The sequence below is a fragment of the Bombina bombina genome, chromosome 5 (genome assembly GCF_027579735.1).
Source record: "Bombina bombina isolate aBomBom1 chromosome 5, aBomBom1.pri, whole genome shotgun sequence".
Classification (NCBI taxonomy): domain Eukaryota; kingdom Metazoa; phylum Chordata; class Amphibia; order Anura; family Bombinatoridae; genus Bombina; species Bombina bombina.
In genome coordinates, this window is record NC_069503.1 from 339238174 (window position 1) to 339260272 (window position 22099).

A 22099-nucleotide genomic window follows, 5' to 3' on the forward strand; every position below is an offset into this window, starting at 1 on the left:
AAGCTCTGACTCCCAGTACCTGATCTGATAGGTGGTTGAGTTGACAAATTGACTGTTGTTTTTAGTTTCTATAGCTTTTTGCCTAATAAACTCCCCCCTTAGTACACATTTATGTGCTTCCCATACTATGTGCGTTGGTACCATTCCCACTGCTTTTTCCTGAAAGTAGTGACCTATTGCGGTGTCAATCTCCAATTTGATCAGTGGGTTGTCTATCATGTGTTCGTCTAATCTCCATATATATGGTTTAATGGGAGCGCTTGGCCATTTGATAGTACACATAACTGGGGCATGATCTAACCACATAGTCGGCAATATGTTGGATTCTTATATCAGTGCTAGCCCTATCTGATTTGTTATTATGTAATCTATCCTAGTGCACACCTGGTGAGGGTGGGAATAAAATGTATAATCTCTTACGTGTGGGTGTTTTGTCCTCCAGACATCGTGAAGTCTAAGTTGTTGTAGTAGGGAGTTTACAGTCTTGATAACCTTCTGTGGGGTACTGGTTCTACTTAGAGATGTGTCTTGGTATGGGTCCAAGGGCAGATTCCAGTCCCCTCCTAGTAGTATAATGCCTTTTGAGTATTCCAGTAAGTGTTGAGTCACCTGCTTAAGCACTACCTGCTGGCCCTGGTTCAGAAGGTAAACATTTACTAGCATTATATATGAATTATAAAGCAAACCAGTGACCACCAGATAAGAGCCGTTTGGGTCTTTGATCATGTTCGTGGGGCTGAAATGTATGGTATTCCGAATAAATATACCCACTCCTCCTTTTTTTGAGCTGCCTGAGGCCAGGAACACAGTCTTGTATCTATTGTTTATGTACTTAGGTTCCCTTCCTTTCTTGAAATGAGTTTCCTGAATATGTATTATGTCTCCTACCTCCCTATAAAGCTGGGTAAATGCTATTGATCATTTTTCTGGGCTGTTTAGTCCCTTTGCATTAATGGTTATAATCTTCAGAGGTCGTGAGGGCATGATGTCAGTAACTGTGGAGTAGCTTCCTATTGCGGGGAAGTCTACTATTGTGGTGGTGTGTATTCCGTGAAATCTGATTCCCCTGTCCCCTCCCTTACTCTGACCTATAGTTTAGATAATCAACCGTGTGCTCTATTCCAAGTTACTCCACCAGTATCCCAAGGGATGGTTATTATTGGGGGGGGAGAGGCACAATGTGGTGCAGGGAGTCTATGTGGTTGGTAGTTATCTAGAGTTATTCAGTGCAATCCCCAAGATCCAAAACCTACACTCAGTTTGCAATATGAGGCTATGTCAGGTGTAAGTGGTTTGCAAGTATAAACGAACAGTAACGATAATACACAACAATAAAGGTAATACAATACAATAAGATACAATACAATGGAGGCAGTATCCCTGCTCCCAAGCCTAACCTGTAAAGAAAAAATTTGAACATAATAAGCATATGACCTGTAGTCTGCAATGTACTTCCAGAGTCTCTTTTTGTTCAAGTCCTGAGTTAAAAGTCCCTTCTGGGATTCGGTATCCTTGCTGTTCTGTCCTTGTCCTTCTCTTAGCGATGGGTTTTCTGTCGCTGTCTTTATCATCTCCCCTAGGTATGCATGATGTCTGCTGTCCCGAGGGTGTGGGCTCTTGTCCATTCTGCTGGAGGAATCTGGTGGTGAGATGCTGAGCTGGAGGGCCTTACAGAAGTGAGGTAAGTTGTCATCGCCTTTGAAAACAACAGTTATGTTTCCTTTTGTGGCAATTATACTAACAGGGAAGCCCCATCTGTAGACTATCTTCTGTTCTCTCAGTTCCCTCTGTTTTTGCAGTGTGGTCGGGCGATGTCTTGTTTTTGCCTCGCAACTCACAAAATCTCCTCCTTATCTTTAAAGTGTAATATTTTGATTATCACATCTCTTGGGGGGGCCTTAGGGGGCGGCTTTGCTCTTAATGCGCAATGTGCTCTTTCTAGGATTATGTCCGGCGCACTATTATTCCCTTTGACCGTCCTAAACAATGCCTGTGCCGCTGGTAGTATGGATTCCGATATACCCCTTATCCTTAAGTTGTTTCTTCTACCCCTGTTGTGCAGGTCTTCAACTTTTTCTAAGAGGTGGTGTATGGTCTATTCTTGATCGTATGCCAGTCATGATATATGCTGGATATCAGTGTCTATTATGTTATAGCTTTCTTCTAACTTAGTGACCCTTTGCGTGACATGGGTTAAGTCCCTCTTCAGGTCTCCATATCAATTTTTGACTTCAGTCACTATTTCTTTCAGATCATTTTTGGTACACAGTGGCAATAGATCTTCTTTCTTGAGACCTGTGGTGGTATGTACTGGTGAGGATGGCTCCCCTTCATTGTCTCCTTGGGGATAGGTGTTTGGTGTTTCAGAGGGGGCACTCTGCTGTGGTTCCAGGGGTTTTAGGTATTGTTGTAACATCTTGGAGCGTGGCATATTATCAGGTCTGCTTGGTTTTCTGCCAGGCATATTCAGTATTCCTCTCAGTAAGAAGTAGGGTTTTAAGGCCAGGTGTCTGACCCCGTTTAATTGCTTGTATGTTCCTTTAATGCACAGTTTTATTTGCACTGCAGTGTGCTGCTTATGAGTGCTCTTCAGGGCCTGCAACTATTTGTTAATTAGCTTCTTTCCCCTTAATTGTGGAAAGCGTTATGTATGCAGGGCTTGTAGTATTCTTGCTTGTTAGGGGCTTATGTTTGTTATCCCCTGGGGTCCTTGGTCTCCTGTTAGCTTAAAGTCTGTTGATGCTGACCCTGAGAAGTGTCGGTGTGGCCCTGTCATTATACTCCTTTGTGCCTCTGTGCAGCCTTATTGCATCCATTCCTGTGTTATGTCCAATATTGCCCTTTCCTGGATTCCACAGCCACACTGTTAGGTGTGTTATGTGTGCCGTTATTTATTTTATTAGCTTTCTTATGTCCTCTTATTTTTTTTTTTTTATTTCTATTTTTATTTCCCCAAGGGCGATTGCCTCTGAGTCTCTAAGTGATGGTGTACTGTTTGTATGTTTCTTGTTGCAGGCTTCCTAAGACCCATGTGTGTTGGAATCTTACCCTGTTAGGTTTATGGTGCCGGTCTTATCCATCCGCCTCCACTGGCAATCTGCGCAACCCTCCATATTCCGGATGCAGTTCTCTCACTTACTGGGCACCAGTGCCGAACCACTTGTTCCCTGGGGTATTGTTGTTGTGGTGGATGTGCAGCAGCTCGCTATCATTAATCTGTCGACTCCCAGTTCCGCTGCCATGCTGTAATGGCGGCATCTGATGCAGTGTGGATGATTGCAGGGTTCCGGCTATTAGGCCTGTCTTCTTTTTCTGCCCCTCGGGTCCGCCGCTTTCTTAGGGTGTTATTGGGTTCTGGTTAGCACCTGTTTTTTGGTTAGGCTTGGGGGACTTGGGCCTGAGAGCTTTCTGGCTACGCTACCATCTTCCAGGGCAGCTAAGCTCCGCCTCTAGATACCTTTGTTTTTAACTCATAACTGAGAGGAGCACTTTATCTCCCTCATCAATCCTCTCTGCTTTCTTTCTATGGTGTCGAATGAACTGTACACTAGGAAATCTTGATTGTAGAAAAGGATTGGATTAACATATTAAATCTATTACAAACTCCACCATCTTCAAGTATAATTGAAACTATTTCAAAAATACTTACAATGTGATATCTTACCCTTAGCCATCTGAATCCAATCTATCCAGGAGTCTCCAACCTGTGTTGGAGAGGTTCACTAGAATATGTACATTTGCACATATATAGTGGGCTCTCCCTATTACTAATCCTTTCTGGTTTGGTTTAGTTTAGCTTATGAGGGGTTACTCTCTCATAAACTCCCTCTAGACCCTCTCATTTTTCTCTTTCATTCACTTGTTTGTGTCAATTGCAAACTGAGCATTAGATTTTATAACATATGTCTTAATAGTGCACAATAGCTTATATCTAGATTTTGGAAACAATTTATGGTCCCTTCAATCAAAGATTTGCTGGCCAGGTAACACACACTGTCTGCCTCACTACATGATGCAACACCGCTTGTTTGACTATGATTCTACAAAGTTTCTTTGAGAATAATATGTAAATTCCCTTCCCTCTTATTACTTGTAGGAGTGGAGTGTGGATCAGGCCTGCAAGACCTCGCTGAATGCGGAGAGCAATCTGCTCTCCATATTCAGCATTGCACCAGCAGCTCACAAGAGCTGCTGGTGGCCCATTGGCCGCGAGTCTGCAGGGGGCGGGTTGCACCAGCAGCTCTTGTGAGGGAGGTGTCAATCAGGGAGGTCTCGATTGGGTTGAATTCCGGCGATTCCTGTCCGCCTCATCAGAGCAGGCGGACAAGGTTATGGAGCAGCAGTCTTTAGACTGCTGCTCCATAACTTGTGTTTCTGGCGAGTCTGAAGACTCTCCAGAAACACAGCCCTTCAAGCTCCATTCGGGGGTTGATAGATAGGTCTCTTGATATCTTTGATGTGGACCAATCCCTATACAGCCGCAACCTATATTTCTCTTTTCTTTCATGTAATTAGCAAGAGTCCATGAGCTAGTGACGTATGGGATATACATTCCTACCAGGAGGGGCAAAGTTATCCAAACCTTAAAATGCCTATAAATACACCCCTCACCACACCCACAATTCAGTTTTACAAACTTTGCCTCCTATGGAGGTGGTGAAGTATGTTTGTTCTAGATTCTACGTTGATATGCGCTCTGCAGCAGGTTGGAGCCCGTTTTCCTCTCAGCGTGCAGTGAATGTCAGAGGGATGTGAGGAGAGTATTGCCTATTTGAATGCAATGATCTCCTTCTACGGGGTCTATTTCATAGGTTCTCTGTTATCGGTCGTAGAGATTCATCTCTTACCTCCCTTTTCAGATCGACGATATACTCTTATATATATACCATTACCTCTGCTGATTTTCGTTTCAGTACTGGTTTGGCTTTCTACAACATGTAGATGAGTGTCCTGGGGTAAGTAAGTAAGCTTATTTTCTGTGACACTCTAAGCTATGGTTAGGCACTTTTTTTATAAAGTTCTAAATATATGTATTCAAACATTTATTTGCCTTGACTCAGGATGTTCAACATTCCTTATTTCAGACAGTCAGTTTCATATTTGGGATAATGCATTTGAATCAATCTTTTTTTCTTACCTTAAAAAATTTGACTTTTTCCCTGTGGGCTGTTAGGCTCGCGGGGGCTGAAAATGCTTCATTTTATTGCGTCATTCTTGGCGCGGACTTTTTTGGCGCAAATTTTTTTATTTTTTTTCTGTTTCCGGCGTGATACGTGTCGCCGGAAGTTGCGTCATTTTTTGACGTTTTTTTGCGTCAAAAGTGTCGGCGTTCCGGATGTGGCGTCATTTTTGGCGCCAAAAGCATTTAGGCGCCAAATAATGTGGGCGTCTTATTTGGTGCTAAAAAATATGGGCGTCATTTTTGTCTCCACATTATTTAAGTCTCATTATTTATTGCTTCTGGTTGCTAGAAGCTTGTTCACTGGCATTTTTTTCCCATTCCTGAAACTGTCATTTAAGGAATTTGATCAATTTTGCTTTATATGTTGTTTTTTCTATTACATATTGCAAGATGTTCCACGTTGCAACTGAGTCAGAAGATACTTCAGGAAAATCGCTGCCTGGTGCTGGAGCTACCAAGCTAAGTGTATCTGCTATAAACTTTTGGTATCTGTTTCTCCAGCGTTTGTTTGTATTGCATGTCATGACAAACTTATTAATGCAGATAAAATTTCCTTTAGTACTGTTACATTACCTGTTGCTGTTCCGTCAACATCTAATTTTCAGAGTGTTCCTGATAACATAAGAGATTTTATTTTTTAAATCCATTAAGAAGGCTATGTCTGTTATTTCTCCTTCTAGTATACATAAAAGTCTTTTAAAACTTCTCTTTTTTCAGATGAATTTTTAAATGAACATCATCATTCTGATACTGATAATGGTTCTTCTGGTTCAGAGGTTTCTGTCTCAGAGGCTGATGCTGATAAATCTTTGCATTTGTTCAAGATGGAATTTATTCGTTCTTTACTTAAAGAAGTATTAATTGCATTAGAAATAGAGGATTCTGGTCCTCTTGATACTAAATCTAAACGTTTAAATAAGGTTTTTAAATCTCCTGTAGTTATTCCAGAAGTGTTTTCTCTCCCTGATGCTATTTCTGAAGTAATTTCCAGGGAATGGAATAATTTGGGTAATTCATTTACTCCTTCTAAAACGTTTAAGCAATTATATCCTGTGCCATCTGACAGATTAGAGTTTTTTGGGACAAAATCCCTAAGGTTAATGGGGCTGTCTCTACTCCTGCTAAACGTACTACTATTCCTACGGCAGATAGTACTTCATTTAAGGATCCTTTAGATAGGAAAATTGAATCCTTTCTAAGAAAAGCTTACTTATGTTCAGGTAATCTTCTTAGACCTGCTATATTTTTAGCGGATGTTGCTGCGGCTTCAACTTTTTGGTTAGAAGCTTTAGCGCAACAAGTAACAGATCATAATTTTATAGCATTATTATTATTCTATAACATGCTAATAATTTTATTTGTGATACCATCTTTTGATATCATTAGAGTTGATGTCAGGTATATGTCTCTAGCTATTTTAGCTAGAAAAGCTTTATGGCTTAAAACTTGGAATGCTGATATGTCTTCTAAGTCAACTTTGCTTTCCCTTTCTTTCCAGGGTAATAAATTATTCGGTTCTCAGTTGGATTCTATTATCTCAACTGTTACTGGAGGGAAGGGAACTTTTTTACCAAAGGATAAAAAATCTAAGGTAAATTTAGGTCTAATAATCGTTTTCGTTCCTTTCCTCACAACAAGGAACAAAAGCCTGATCCTTCATCCTCAGGAGCGGTATCAGTTTGGAAACCATTTCCAGTTTGGAATATATCCAAGCCTTATAGAAACCTAAAGCCAGCTCCTAAGTACCCATGAAGGTGCGGCCCTCATTCCAGCTCAGCTGGTATAGGGCAGATTACGTTTTCTTCAAAGAATTTGGATCAATTCCGTTCACAATCTCTGGTTTCAGAACATTGTTTCAGAAAGGTACAGAATTGGCTTCAAGTTAAGGCCTCCTGCAAAGAGATTTTTTTCTTTCCCGTGTCCCAGTAAACACAGCAAAGGCTCAGCATTTCTGAAATGTGTTTCAGATCTAGAGTTGGCTGGAGTAATTATGCCAGTTCCAGTTCTGGAACAGGGGCTAGGGTTTTATTCTATCTCTTCATTGTACCAAAGAAGGTCAATTCCTTCAGACCAGTTCTGGATCTATCAATATTGAATCGTTATGTAAGGATACCAACATTCAAGATGGTAACTGTAGGACTATCCTGCCTTTTGTTTAGCAAGGGCATTATATGTCTACAATAGATTTACAGGATGCATATCTGCATATTCCGATTCATCCAGATCACTTTTAGTTTCTGAGATTCTCTTTTTAGACAAGCATTACCAGTTTTGTGGCTCTACCGTTTGGCCTAGCATCAGCTCCAAGAATTTTTTCAAAGGTTCTCAGTGCCCTTCTGTCTGTAATCAGAAAACAGGGTTTTGGTATTTCCTTATTTGGACGATATCTTGGTACTTGCTCAGTCTTCACATTTTCACAGAATCTCATACGAATCGACTTGTGTTGTTTCTTCAAGATCATGGTTGGAGGATCAATTTACCAAAAAGTTCATTGATTCCTCAGACAAGGGTAACCTTTTTAGGTTTCCAGATAGATTCAGTGTCTATGACTCTGTCCTTGTCAGACAAGAGAAGTTTAACATTGATATCAGCTTGTCAAAACCTTCAGTCACAATCATTCCCTTTGGTAGCCTTATGCATGGAAATTTTAGGTCTTAGGACTGCCACATCGGATGCGATCTCCTTTGCTTGTTTTCACATGCAACCTCTTCAGCTCTGTATGCTGAACCAATGGTGCAGGGATTACACAAAGATATCTCAATTAATATCTTTAAACCGATTATACGACACTCTCTGACGTGGTGGACAGATCACCATCGTTTAGTTCAGGGGGCTTCTTTGTTCTTCCGACCTGGACTATAATCTCAACAGATGCAAGTATTACAGGTTGGGGAGCTGTGTGGGGGTCTCTGACGGCACAAGGGGTTTGGGAATCTCAGGAGGTGAGATTACCGATCAATATTTGGAACTCCGTGCAATTTTCAGAGCTCTTCAGTCTTGGCCTCTTCTGAAGAGAGAGTTGTTCATTTGTTTTCAGATAGACAATGTCACAACTGTGGCATACATCAATCATCAAGGAGGGACTCACAGTCCTCTGGCTATGAAAGAAGTATCTCAAATTTTGGTTTGGGCGGAATCCAGCTCCTGTCTAATCTCTGCGGTTCATATCCCAGGTATAGACAATTGGGAAGCGGATTATCTCAGTCGCCAAACGTTGCATCCGGGCGAATGGTCTCTTCACCCAGAGGTATTTCTTCAGATTGTTCAAATGTGGGAACTCCCAGAAATAGATCTGATGGCTTCTCATCTAAACAAGAAACTTCCCTGGTATCTGTCCAGATCCCGGGATCCTCGGGCGGAGGCAGTGGATGCATTATCACTTCCTTGGAAGTATCATCCTGCCTATATCTTTCCGCCTCTAGTTCTTCTTCCAAAAGTATTCTCCAAGATTCTACAGGAATGCTCGTTTGTCCTGCTGGTAGCTCCAGCATGGCCTCACAGGTTTTGGTATGCGGATCTTGTCCGGATGGCCTCTTGCCAGCTGTGGACTCTTCCGTTAAGACCAGACTTTCTGTTGCAAGGTCCTTTCTTCCATCAGGATCTCAAATCCTTAAATTTTAAGGTATGGAGTTTGAACGCTTGATTCTTGGTCAAAGATGTTTCTCTGACTCTGTGATTAATACTATGTGACAGGCTCGTAAATCTGTATCTAGAGAGATATATTATAGAGTCTGGAAGACTTATATTTCTTAGTGTCTTTCTCATCATTTTTCTTGGCATTCTTTTTGAATACCGAGAATTTTACAGTTTCTTCAGGATGGTTTTGATAACGGTTTGTCCGCAAGTTCCTTGAATGGACAAATCTCTGCTCTTTCTGTTCTTTTTCACAGAAAGTTTGCTAATCTTCCTGATATTCATTGTTTTGTACAAGCTTTGGTTCGTATAAAACCTGTCTTTAAGTCAATTTCTCCTCCTTGGAGTTTGAATTTGGTTCTGGGGGCTCTTCAAGCTCCTCCTTTTGAACTCATGTATTCTTTGGTCATTAAATTACTTTCTTGGAAAGTTTTGTTTCTTTTGGCCATCTCTTCTACCAGAAGAGTCTCTGAATTATCTGCTCTTTCTTGTGAGTCTCCTTTTCTGATTTTTCATCAGGATAAGGCGGTGCTGCAAACTTCTTTTGAATTTTTTACCTAAGGTTGTGAATTCTAACAACATTAGTAGAGAAATTGTGGTTCCTTCATTGTGTGCTAATCCTATGAATTCTAAGGAGAAATCATTGCATTCTTGGATGCTGTTAGAGCTTTGTATTATTATGTTGAAGCTACTAAGTCTTTCCGAAAGACTTCTAGTCTATTTGTCATCTTTTCCGGTTCTAGAAAAGGCCAGAAAGCTTCTGCCATTTCTTTGGCATCTTGGTTGAAATCTTTATTTCATCATGCCTATGTCGAGTCGGGTAAAATTCCGCCTCGAAGGATTACAGCTCATTCTACTAGGTCAGTTTCTACTTCCTGGGCGTTTAGGAATGAAGCTTCGGTTGATCAGATTTGCAAAGCAGCAACTTGGTCCTCTTTGCATACTTTTACTAAATTCTACCATTTTGATGTGTTTTCTTCTTCTGAAGCAGTTTTTGGTAGAAAAGTACTTCAGGCAGCGGTTTCAGTTTGAATCTTCTGTTTATGTTTTTCATTAAACTTTATTTTGGGTGTGGATTATTTTCAGCAGGAATTGGCTGTCTTTATTTTATCCCTCCCTCTCTAGTGACTCTTGCGTGGAAAGATCCACATCTTGGGTAGTCATTATCCCATACGTCACTAGCTCATGGACTCTTGCTAATTACATGAAAGAAAACATAATTTATGTAAGAACTTACCTGATAAATTCATTTCTTTCATATTAGCAAGAGTCCATGAGGCCCGCCCTTTTTTGTGGTGGTTATGATTTTTTTGTATAAAGCACAATTATTCCAATTCCTTATTTTATATGCTTTCGCACTTTTTTCTTATCACCCCACTTCTTGGCTATTCGTTAAACTGAATTGTGGGTGTGGTGAGGGGTGTATTTATAGGCATTTTAAGGTTTGGGAAACTTTGCCCCTCCTGGTAGGAATGTATATCCCATACGTCACTAGCTCATGGACTCTTGCTAATATGAAAGAAATGAATTTATCAGGTAAGTTCTTACATAAATTATGTTTTTCAAGAGGAGACTCCCTATATTTACTTTTAGCCTCTTTGTTTTCAAACTTGCAGGGTTGATTTTCTATAATCACTGGTAACCTGTGCAAAGTCCATTTATTCAATATTTTTTGACAGTTATGATATACCTATTGTTTGTTGTTGTTTTTGTTTTTTTACTCCTCTTTTTCGCAAAATAAAATTAGTAAAAGTAAATAATATTTACAGTTACAAGTAAATAAGTGTCTCAAAGTGCTTTTAAGCATACAAAGATGGTTTACTTTGAAAATGTCAATTGAAGCCTCTCAAAATGGTAACAATAATCAATTTATTTGAATTGCTTATAAAATCTCTCACAGAATAAAGTAAAAACAAGCTCAGAGAAGCCCCTCTTCATATCCTTGGGATAAGGTACAAAAATCTGAAAAGTTCAAGCACAAACAAAAGAGAGCCATATAGCGTAACTCAGCACCATCAAATAATCAAAGCAAACGCAAAGTGTACACTTTTCAAATTCACGCTTTCTAGTGGTACTAAATATAGTGCTATAATCACATCACTCAGTTAGCTAAGTTCTGGCCAAAAACACTTCTTCTCTTCTCTTAGTGACCACACATCAGGAAATAAAAACAGCCACAAAACTTAAAATCCAAGATTTATTCAAATGCAATAAATTTCTAACAGCTAGATTACGAGTTTGGCGTTATGAATGAAAAAGCATCATTATGGCCCATAGCAATGCTTTTTCCCTAACACCACTATTACAAGTCTTGTAGGTATAGCTGTACTGCACACTTTTTTGGCCATCACGCAAAGTCAGTACCGCACTTTAAGAAAAGTCCTTTTCAATGGGACTTCCATAGCGCCGGTATTACAAGTTTTGCTGTGAGGCTAAAAAGTGAGCGGTACAGCCTAAAATGACAAGATCCATACCACCATCTAAAGTCTGTAGTTATGAGTTTTATGTTACAAAGCTGTACCATAAAACTCATAACTAAACTGTCACAAAGTACACTAACACCCATAAACTACCTATTAACCCCTAAACCAAAGCCCTCCCTCATCGCAAATACTATAATAAACCTATTAACCCCTAAACTGCCACCTCCCGCATCACAAACACTATTTAAATATTTTGCATGCGAAGAGAGAAGCGCTCTACCAGGAACGAACAATAGCTCATTAGCTAGTTCTATGGCGATTTACCACCCGGAAGCAGCCTCTTTTAGACCAGTGTGCTTTTCACAGAAGAAAACTTTCCTGAAGTATATCAGTCTGATCCCGCCAAGTAAGGTCAGTCCAGCCCCGAAATACCAGGCAATTCTCCTCTGAACAAGGAACATGACAAACCCAGACGATTGTTTCGGCCTCCTATGGGCCTCGTCAGTGAGGTGCAGCCACATTCCTCTAAGCACACTGGGCAAGGAGTCCACGTCTGGTTTCCCCCATCACCCATAAGGAGACTTCCCCAGGGTCATAATAATTTGCATACGAAGAGAGAAGCGCTCTACCAGGAACAAACAACAGCTCAGTGGCTTGTTCTATGGCGATTTACCACCCGGAAGCAGCCTCTTTTAGACCAGTGTGCTTTTCACAGAAGAAAACTTTCCTGAAGTATATCAGTCTGATCCCGCCAAGTAAGGTCAGTCCAGCCCCGAAATACCAGGCAATTCTCCTCTGAACAAGGAACATAACAACCCCAGACGATCGTTTCGGCCTCCTATGGGCCTCGTCAGTGAGGTGCAGCCACATTCCTCTAAGAACACTGGGCAAGGAGTCCACGTCTGGTTTCCCCCATCACCCATAGGGAGACTTCCCCAGGGTCATAATAATTTGCATACGAAGAGAGAAGCGCTCTACCAGGAACGAACAACAGCTCAGTGGCTTGTTCTATGGCAATTTACCACCTGGAAGCAGCCTCTTTTAGACCAGTGTGCTTTTCACAGAAGAAAACTTTCCTGAAGTATATCAGTCTGATCCCGCCAAGTAAGGTCAGTCCAGCCCCGAAATACCAGGCAATTCTCCTCTGAACAAGGAACATGACAAACCCAGACGATCGTTTCGGCCTCCTATGGGCCTCATCAGTGAGGTGCAGCCACATTCCTCTAAGCACTCTGGGCAAGGAGTCCACATCTGGTTTCCCCCATCACCCATAGGGAGACTTCCCCAGGGTCATAATAATTTGCATATGAAGAGAGAAGCGCTCTACCAGGAATGAACAACAGCTCAGTGGCTTGTTCTATGGCGATTTACCACCCAGAAGCAGCCTCTTTTAGACCAGTGTGCTTTTCACAGAAGAAAACTTTCCTGAAGTATATCAGTCTGATCCCACCAAGTAAGGTCAGTCCAGCCCCGAAATACCAGGCAATTCTCCTTTGAACAAGGAACATGACAAACCCAGACGATCGTTTCGGCCTCCTATGGGCCTCGTCAGTGAGGTGCAGCCACATTCCTCTAAGCACACTGGGCAAGGAGTCCACGTCTGGTTTCCCCCATCACCCATAGGGAGACTTCCCCAGGGTCATAATAATTTGCATACGAAGAGAGAAGCGCTCTACCAGGAACGAACAACAGCTCAGTGGCTTGTTCTATGGCGATTTACCACCCGGAAGCAGCCTCTTTTAGACCAGTGTGCTTTTCACAGAAGAAAACTTTCCTGAAGTATATCAGTCTGATCCCACCAAGTAAGGTCAGTCCAGCCCCGAAATACCAGGCAATTCTCCTCTGAACAAGGAACATGACAAACCCAGATGATCGTTTCGGCCTCCTATGGGCCTCGTCAGTGAGGTGCAGCCACATTCCTCTAAGCACACTGGGCAAGGAGTCCACATCTGGTTTCCCCCATCACCCATAAGGAGACTTCCCCAGGGTCATAATAATTTGCATACGAAGAGAGAAGCGTTCTACCAGGAACAAACAACAGCTCAGTGGCTTGTTCTATGGCGATTTACCACCCGGAAGCAGCCTCTTTTAGACCAGTGTGCTTTTCACAGAAGAAAACTTTCCTGAAGTATATCAGTCTGATTCCTCCAAGTAAGGTCAGTCCAGCCCCAAAATACCAGGCAATTCTCCTCTGAACAAGGAACATAACAACCCCAGACGATCGTTTCGGCCTCCTATGGGCCTCGTCAGTGAGGTGCAGCCACATTCTTCTAAGCACACTGGGCAAGGAGTCCACGTCTGGTTTCCCCCATCACCCATAGGGAGACTTCCCCAGGGTCATAATAATTTGCATACGAAGATAGCAAAAAGAGGCTGCTTCTAGGGTGGTAACTAGCCATAGAACAAGCTATTATGCTTTTGTTCGTTCCCAGGTTGAGCGCTTCTCTCTTTTTATTTATGACTATTTAAATATTATTAACCCCTAATCTGCCGTCCGCCCACACCACCGCTTTAATAAACCTATTAACCCCTAACCCTATTGTAACCCTAACCCTAACACCCCCTAACTTAAATATAATTAAAATAAATCTAAATAAACCTTACAATTATTACCTAAATAATTCCTATTTAAACTAAATACTTACCTATAAAATAAAACCTAAGCTAGCTACAATATAACTAATTGTTACATTGTATCTATCTTAGGTTTTATATTTATTTCACAGGTAAGTTTGTATTTATTTTAACTAGGTAGACTAGTTAGTAAATAGTTATTAACTATTTACTAACTACAGGTGTTAGGCTTTTTTTTTGCCGGCTCTCCCCATTGATGTCTATGGGGAAATCGTGCACAAGCACGTCAAAGCAGCGCTTGTGTTTGGGTGAGGTATGGAGCTCAACGCAACCATATCGCCTGCACAAGCCTGATTTTTGCAAACCTGTAATAGCAGCGCTATGAAAGGTGAGCGGTGAAAATAACGTACAAGTAATTAGCGAGCAGCCATAATGCAAAACGCATAATCTGGCTGGCTGTCTTCAAGACAAACTGTTTAGTGGTCTTATACAATACAATGTTATATATAAATGGCATTCTGTTAATTCTACTATTACATATTGGTCTTTCATTTTAATTTAATGTTATTCGTCTATCAGCATGTTTAATGTGATATAGTAGTCATTTTTTAAATTAATCTAAAAAACTGTATTTTAAAATGTTTTATCAATATTTATTTATTTTTTGTAAAATGGATCCTTCTATTTGGGGGGTTTTGCTTATGGGGTGTGTCCTTGTCCACCAAAAGAGCTGTGGGAGTTTTTCTTTTGAGCCAGCTGGTCTATCTCACAGTCCAGTATTGGACAAACTGGCTTTAACTAAATTCAAAGTAAGCAGTGTTAACCTTTTGCCAAGGAAAATCTTAGTTTAAACATGTTTAAAATGTTTTATTTCTCTCATGTACATGATGGAAAATGTTAACGTTGGATGACTCTTTTAGCGTATTTCAGAAGTTATATTAAAATCTGTATATAAATCACAGGAAGTAATCTGGAAATATAATTCAGCACATGCTAGTCACTATGACGGCTTGTGTATTCTGTCTGTAAACATGTTGGCATACTTAATTATTATCATTGATACAACTAGCAATCTTACCAATGGTTACCTTATTCAGGCCAGCAAAGGTCGGACCACAATTGTCATTGCTCACCGTCTCAGCACAATTTGGGCAGCTGATGTGATAGTTGTGATAGAAAATGGTGATGTAGCTGAACAAGGAACTCATGCTGAATTAATGGAGAAAAATGGCATATACCACACACTAGCAACAGCTCAGGTATGTTCATGAACATGAATTAGTAGTCAAAGAAACTACATTTTTTAATCTACTAATGTTTATCTATGTAAAAATTACATAACAATTTTACTACTATAGTTTAGTTTAGGAGCTACAGCCTTGCAATCAATAGTATCCTAAAAAAGCTCTGCAGCTTCAGATCAAACTGAATAAACTAAGGGTAAACCAGTGGTGGTGAGGCCGGATACTGCAAATCACCACTGTGGCTTCCCCTATAGCACAACCTTCTGTAACACTTTTATCTTGTATTTCATGTTTAACTTCACAAAACACCAACAGTCCCTTGCCACACTCCATTAATCCCTTTTATCACTTTCACACAGCGGATTTGCAAACTTAGGTATAAAAAGTATAAAAATGCAGCATTTTTTAATGACTCGCTGTTATCATATGAGCTCTTTGAGTTATACACGCTCCATTCTATTAAAGCAGATAATACATTGATTGCTCTTGGCAGTAAATCTAACCAAAGGCACCGAGAAGATTCAGAATTTAAAAAAAGGAACATAAATACAATCAGCTAGAAATGCGAACTAGGCAATTAATGCTCATATTTATTTTTTAACCTACGATTATGCTACCAGCCTGTGTAATATATTAGCTGAGCCATAAGAGCTATCATAACCCTACTATTAATACAGAACATCATGTATATTATTATTATTGCTTATTACTGAGTAATCTTTTTGAGGCCCAAAATTTTTTTGCACCAGGGCCCTCTGTTGAGTTGGTCCTACTGTCTATAGGACCTTAAGCTTTAAAATGCAACAACTGTTACCCTAACTCAGTGCATTGTTTAACATTGTACCAGGTTATTATTATCATTTATTTTTATAGGGCCGCCAAATTCCATAGCGCTGGGTACAATGATAGGGGTATACAATGACAAGGATTTGTGAGAAAATAACAAAACTAAACAAATCTAGTACAGGAGGAAGAGGGCCCTGCTCCGGAGAGCTCACAGTCTACAGGTTTAGGGTGCAGAGACATAAGGTTGGGGTAGCTTGTTACATTGGTTGTAGTTGCAGCAGTGAGTCAGGCAGTTCATGTATTAGTTTGGTTAGGATGTTTAATTCTTCAAAAAGTGTAAAACTTTCATTTTTGCGATTGATGATTACATGTTTTTATATCAATCTTTGCCACAAGAATGCATTGAACGGGTCTGGATTATTTGTAGTTTTTCATTTAATTCAGCTGCAGTGTACAGTGATATAGTTTGAGAAGATAAAATGTAACTAATGGATATCAAAAGTGACTAAAAAACGTGACTACATTTAATAGATAAAGTATTGTTATTTAAAGAGCACATTTAGGTTTACTTGTGATCTTCGGTGATGTATTTTTAATACTTAATTTATTGATTACTAGGCTATTCAAATATCTGAAGCTAGTGAAGCTTCAGAATCAATTGCAAATGGAGTATGTAGAAGACCATCATTAGTAAGGCGTCTGAGTTCAAAAATATCTGCTCAAAATTCTGGGTTATTGGATGAAGAAGAAAAAGGCGAAAATGATGAAATGGAACAGGTAACAATCTGTGAGAGTGAAATGGGTTCTTCTCTTCTCAAAATTCATTTTCTTGGCTCTTTTCCACACTGGAATTTACAAACAGAAATCTGTTCCCTTTTTAGAAGACAGGAACCCCAAACTATACATTTCCTTCTGGCATAAAGCAAAAAAAAAAACATGACTGAAAACATGTAGAGTAGTGAAATAAGGGAGTATTTAGTGACTGATACTTTAGCAATTAAGTAGTCAAAAACATACACTAGGAAAAAAGAAGAAAAATATGTTTTAGTTATCAGGCTGTAAAAAGGACAAAAATGTTTTTTTTTTTTTTCAATAACTCATCTGCTGAAGAATAAACATCTGACAAATGCATCATTAAGGAATTTAGTGAGTTAAAATGAGATCTACTTCAGCTGCCCAAGAAATAGACATTGCTTTTTGTTTCTCAAACCCTGAGATACTTTCCCGGATCAGTGATCTTTCTTATACATAATTGTGCTTATTGTTTGTAAACAGCGGAGGGTAGAATAAAGCACCACACTTTAATGATTAACTTGCGATCTAGCCCATGATATTTATTTTTGTGGTCACTTCATAGCACTTCTAAAATGTTATGATCTAGAAGCACCTTTACTCCCAAAGGCAGTCATGCGTCACAGGCATCTCAATTTCTTAGCAAATACAGGGCTAAATTACAAGTGGAGCGCTATAAATAATCATCTATTACAAGTGGCTGGTTATTCTGACCGCAAGCTCACGGTAGCCATTAGCGCTTATAAAATTAACCAGAGATCAGATCTCTGGTTAATTTTATAAATGTCCTCCAAATGCCCCCAAACTTAAGTGTTAGTTTTCGTTTCTTTTTTTTAAGCTTTAAAAAAAAAAAAAAAAGCTACACTTTTTGGGAGCTAAAGTCGGTAGCTGTAGGGTGTTAGAAAACTAAAAAGTGCCTTTATATAGCGGTCTATATATGTGTTAATATGTGTACAGGGAGTGCAGAATTATTAGGCAAGTTGTATTTTTGAGGATTAATTTTATTATTGAACAACAACTATGTTCTCAATGAACCCAAAAAACTCATTAATATCAAAGCTGAATATTTTTGGAAGTAGTTTTTAGTTTGTTTTTAGTTTTAGCTATTTTAGGGGGATATCTGTGTGTGCAGGTGACTATTACTGTGCATAATTATTAGGCAACTTAACAAAAAACAAATATATACCCATTTCAATTATTTATTTTTACCAGTGAAACCAATATAACATCTCAACATTCACAAATATACATTTCTGACATTCAAAAACAAAACAAAAACAAATCAGTGACCAATATAGCCACCTTTCTTTGCAAGGACACTCAAAAGCCTGCCATCCATGGATTCTGTCAGTGTTTTGATCTGTTCACCATCAAGATTGCGTGCAGCAGCAACCACAGCCTCCCAGACACTGTTCAGAGAGGTGTACTGTTTTCCCTCCTTGTAAATCTCACATTTGATGATGGACCACAGGATCTCAATGGGGTTCAGATCAGGTGAACAAGGAGGCCATGCCATTAGATTTTCTTCTTTTACCCTTTCTTGCCAGCCACGCTGTGGAGTACTTGGACACGTGTGATGGAGCATTGTCCTGCATGAAAATCATGTTTTTCTTGAAGGATGCAGACTTCTTCCTGTACCACTGCTTGAAGAAGGTGTCTTCCAGAAACTGGCAGTAGGACTGGGAGTTGAGCTTGACTCCATCCTCAACCCGAAAAGGCCCCACAAGCTCATCTTTGATGATACCAGCCCAAACCAGTACTCCACCTCCACCTTGCTGGCGTCTGAGTCGGACTGGAGCTCTCTGCCCATCCATCTGGCCCATCAAGACTCACTCTCATTTCATCAGTCCAGAAAACCTTAGAAAAATCAGTCTTGAGATATTTCTTGGCCCAGTCTTGACGTTTCAGCTTGTGTGTCTTGTTCAGTGGTGGTCGTCTTTCAGCCTTTCTTACCTTGGCCATGTCTCTGAGTATTGCACACCTTGTACTTTTGGGCACTCCAGTGATGTTGCAGCTCTGAAATATGGCCAAACTGGTGGCAAGTGGCATCTTGGCAGCTGCATGCTTGACTTTTCTCAGTTCATGGGCAGTTATTTTGCGCCTTGGTTTTTCCACACGCTTCTTGCGACCCTGTTGACTATTTTGAATGAAACGCTTGATTGTTCGATGATCACGCTTCAGAAGCTTTGAAATTTTAAGAGTGCTGCATCCCTCTGCAAGATATCTCACTATTTTTGACTTTTCTGAGCCTGTCAAGTCCTTCTTTTGACCCATTTTGCCAAAGGAAAGGAAGTTGCCTAATAATTATGCACACCTGATATAGGGTGTTGATGTCATTAGACCACACCCCTTCTCATTACACAGATGCACATCACCTAATATGCTTACTTGGTAGTAGGCTTTTGAGCCTATACAGCTTGGAGTAAGACAACATGCATAAAGAGGATGATGTGGTCAAAATACTCATTTGCCTAATAATTCTGCACTCCCTGTATATACCCATATTAACATATATATATATATATATATATATATATATATATATATATATATATATATATATATATATATATATGTATATATATATACTGTATATTGCAATTTGCAATTTACAATTTGCTGCCATCACTGCATGACTTGGAAGTGCTAGTTCTCATATCATGTCTCACAGCATGAGAATAAGGCTCCCATTGTAGCCAATGGAAGCGCGCTCTCAAGAGCACACTGCATCCCAGCAATGCGAACGCGAGCCCACGTTCGCATAGCTCTCAACTTGTTATACCAGCACAGATTAGCGTATGCTGGTATTACTCAGTGGAGGGCAAATATTGCTGTCATGAAAGTGATATTTAGCGCTCCACTTGTAATATGGCCCACAATGTGTAATACACGTAAATTCCTTGAAAATACTTCAAATGCAAAAATCAAATATATAGTAACATTTTTTTCTGTTTTATTTTCAGATTGACCTCCCTAAAGTCTCTTTTGCAAAACTTATGAAATTAAACAAATCTGAGTGGCCATATATTCTCGGTGGAACCCTTGCTGCAGTAATTAATGGGGGAGTTCATCCTTTATTTAGTATCATGTTTGCAAAAATGTTAGCAGTAAGTATTTACTCTATTCATTATATACTGAAAATATATACGAAATATGTCATTTAGAAAGATTATATCTAACACCCTTTTCTCTGACAGATTTTTGGAACTAATGACGAAGAAAGAATTCGACATGAATCAAATGTCTATGCCATAATTGTTGCACTTATTGGCGTGATGTCATTTTTGACCTATTTTTTACAGGTACATTTTAATTTCATTATTTATCAGCCTATATATGCCAAGTCATAGTAAAAAAATAATGTTTCTCATGGTCTGAATGAAGAAGACTAAACACAATATTATTTTCAACATAATAATTAACTAACACAAACTTAAAGGGACTTACTTTTTTCATTTTTATTTAATGCATTGCAGTTTTTGTTCTTATGAAGCATGTGACTGTTAACCAATAGAACTGTAACTGTTTCTTATCAGCCAGTGAGCATCTATCACACAAACCAGTTATGCAGAAACTATAAGGGTCCTTTTAGTTTTGAGTATCTATTTAAACAGTGTTAACATAAACTTAAGTACACATGACCGAAATGTTAAAGTTCCTTTAATCAATGTGTCTTTTAATTTATACAGATTTTATATGAACATTCAAATTAATGTTATCTCTTACTGATTGAGTTTAATAAAATTGACAGCTTCAAGTATTCGTCTTATAAACCATAACGTAACTTACATGCTAAATTAATCATATATGAACTAAAAGGATTAATAGTTTTTTGACATATATGCACACATTTATATGTTCAAAGACAAAGATGAATCATTACCTATATATAGTTTTTGTTGGACTTGAAACCAAAGCTAGCTAGATACCGATTGGTGGATGCAGATACATGCCTTTTGTCATTAGTTTAGCAGATGTGTTCAGCTAGCTCCCAGTAGTGCATTGCTGCTTCTTCAACAAGTGATAACAAACAGAATAAAGCAAATGTGATAATAGCAGTAAATAGAAAAGCTGCTTAAAGGGACACTGAACCCAATTTTTAACTTTCGTGATTCAGATAGAGCATGACATTTTAAGAAACTTTCTAATTTACTCCTATTATCAAATTTTCTTCATTCTCTTGGTATATTTATTTGAAATGCAAGAATGTAAGTTTAGATGCCGGCCCATTTTTGGTAAAAAACCTGGGTTGTACTTGCTGATTGGTGGATAAATTCATCCACCAATAAAAAAAGGGATATCCAGAGTTCTGAACCCCAAAAAAAGCTTAGATGCCTTCTTTTTCAAATAAAGATAGCAAGAGAATGAAGAAAAATTGCTAATAGGAGTAAATAATAAAGTTTCTTAAAATGGCATGCTCTATCTGAATCACAAAATAATTTTTTTGGGTTCAGTGTCCCATTAAAATTGTATTCTCTATCTGAGGTATGAACAACATACAAAAACTATTGGGTTTCATGTCCTTTTAAATGAAAAAGTCTAACTTTTTTCAAGTTTTCTTTTTTGCATAAGTTTAAGAGAAATAAAGCTTTGTAAGCTTTTGTGAGACTCAGTGACAAGATGAGATAATTGACAGAGGAAACAGAGTCTATAAATGCTGTATTCTTGAGCAAGGTTTAAGTGTAAAACTCAGACCAGGTCACTAGAATGCCCTCGAACAACCACTGACAGCCCCTCATTCGTATCAGTCAGGTTTCTAGAATGTGTTCCCTAAGTGTGACTGTAATTATTGCTTTTAAGCTTGCGGTTCTTGTTTATATTGCAAGATTTCATGAATTGGGGCACTCAAAACCATTATGTAGATTAATGGCAGGAAATCCACAAATCAAATGCTGGAAAAGTTAGGTTAAATGAGCCTTAAAGGGACATTAAACCTACATTTTTTCTTTCATGATTCAGATAGAGTAAACCATTTTAAACAACTTTCTAATTTACTTCTATTATCTAATTTGCTTCATTCTCTTGATATTCTTTCCTGAAAAGCATATCTAGATAGGCTCAGTAGCTTCTGATTGGGGGCTGCACATAGATGCCTCATGTGATTGGCTCACCAATGTGCATTGCTATTTCTTTAACAAAAGATATCTAAAGATTACAGCAAATTAGATAATATAAGTAAATTGGAATGATTTTTAAAAATGTATTCTCTATCTGAATTATTAAAAAGAAAATTTGGGTTTAGTGGCCCTTTAATGAATTTCAAACATGGTCTGGCCTTTATAACGAGGCCCATCAGTAGCCTCACAAGTTTTTATGAGTCTAGAGACCATTGATTGTTTATTTAAATGTTTTTTCAGGGATTTTTGTTTGGAAGGTCTGGAGAAGTGTTAACAATGAGATTAAGAAGGATGGCATTTGAAGCCATGCTGCATCAGGTTGGTTTTAACTAATAAGGAAGATAAAAT

General features: G+C 39.1%; 1 protein-coding gene across 1 annotated transcript in view; it reads left to right on the forward strand.

The window, feature by feature from the left end:
• Nucleotides 1-22099, forward strand: part of LOC128660335 (ATP-binding cassette sub-family B member 5-like) — a gene marked incomplete at its 5' end in the record, with an annotated part of 170157 nt that overhangs the window by 40725 nt on the left and 107333 nt on the right. Inside the window, 5 exon segments of the mRNA XM_053714134.1 lie at nucleotides 14910-15071; nucleotides 16461-16619; nucleotides 19598-19741; nucleotides 19832-19936; nucleotides 21992-22069. Of these exon segments, the coding sequence (XP_053570109.1) occupies nucleotides 14910-15071; nucleotides 16461-16619; nucleotides 19598-19741; nucleotides 19832-19936; nucleotides 21992-22069 (648 nt within the window).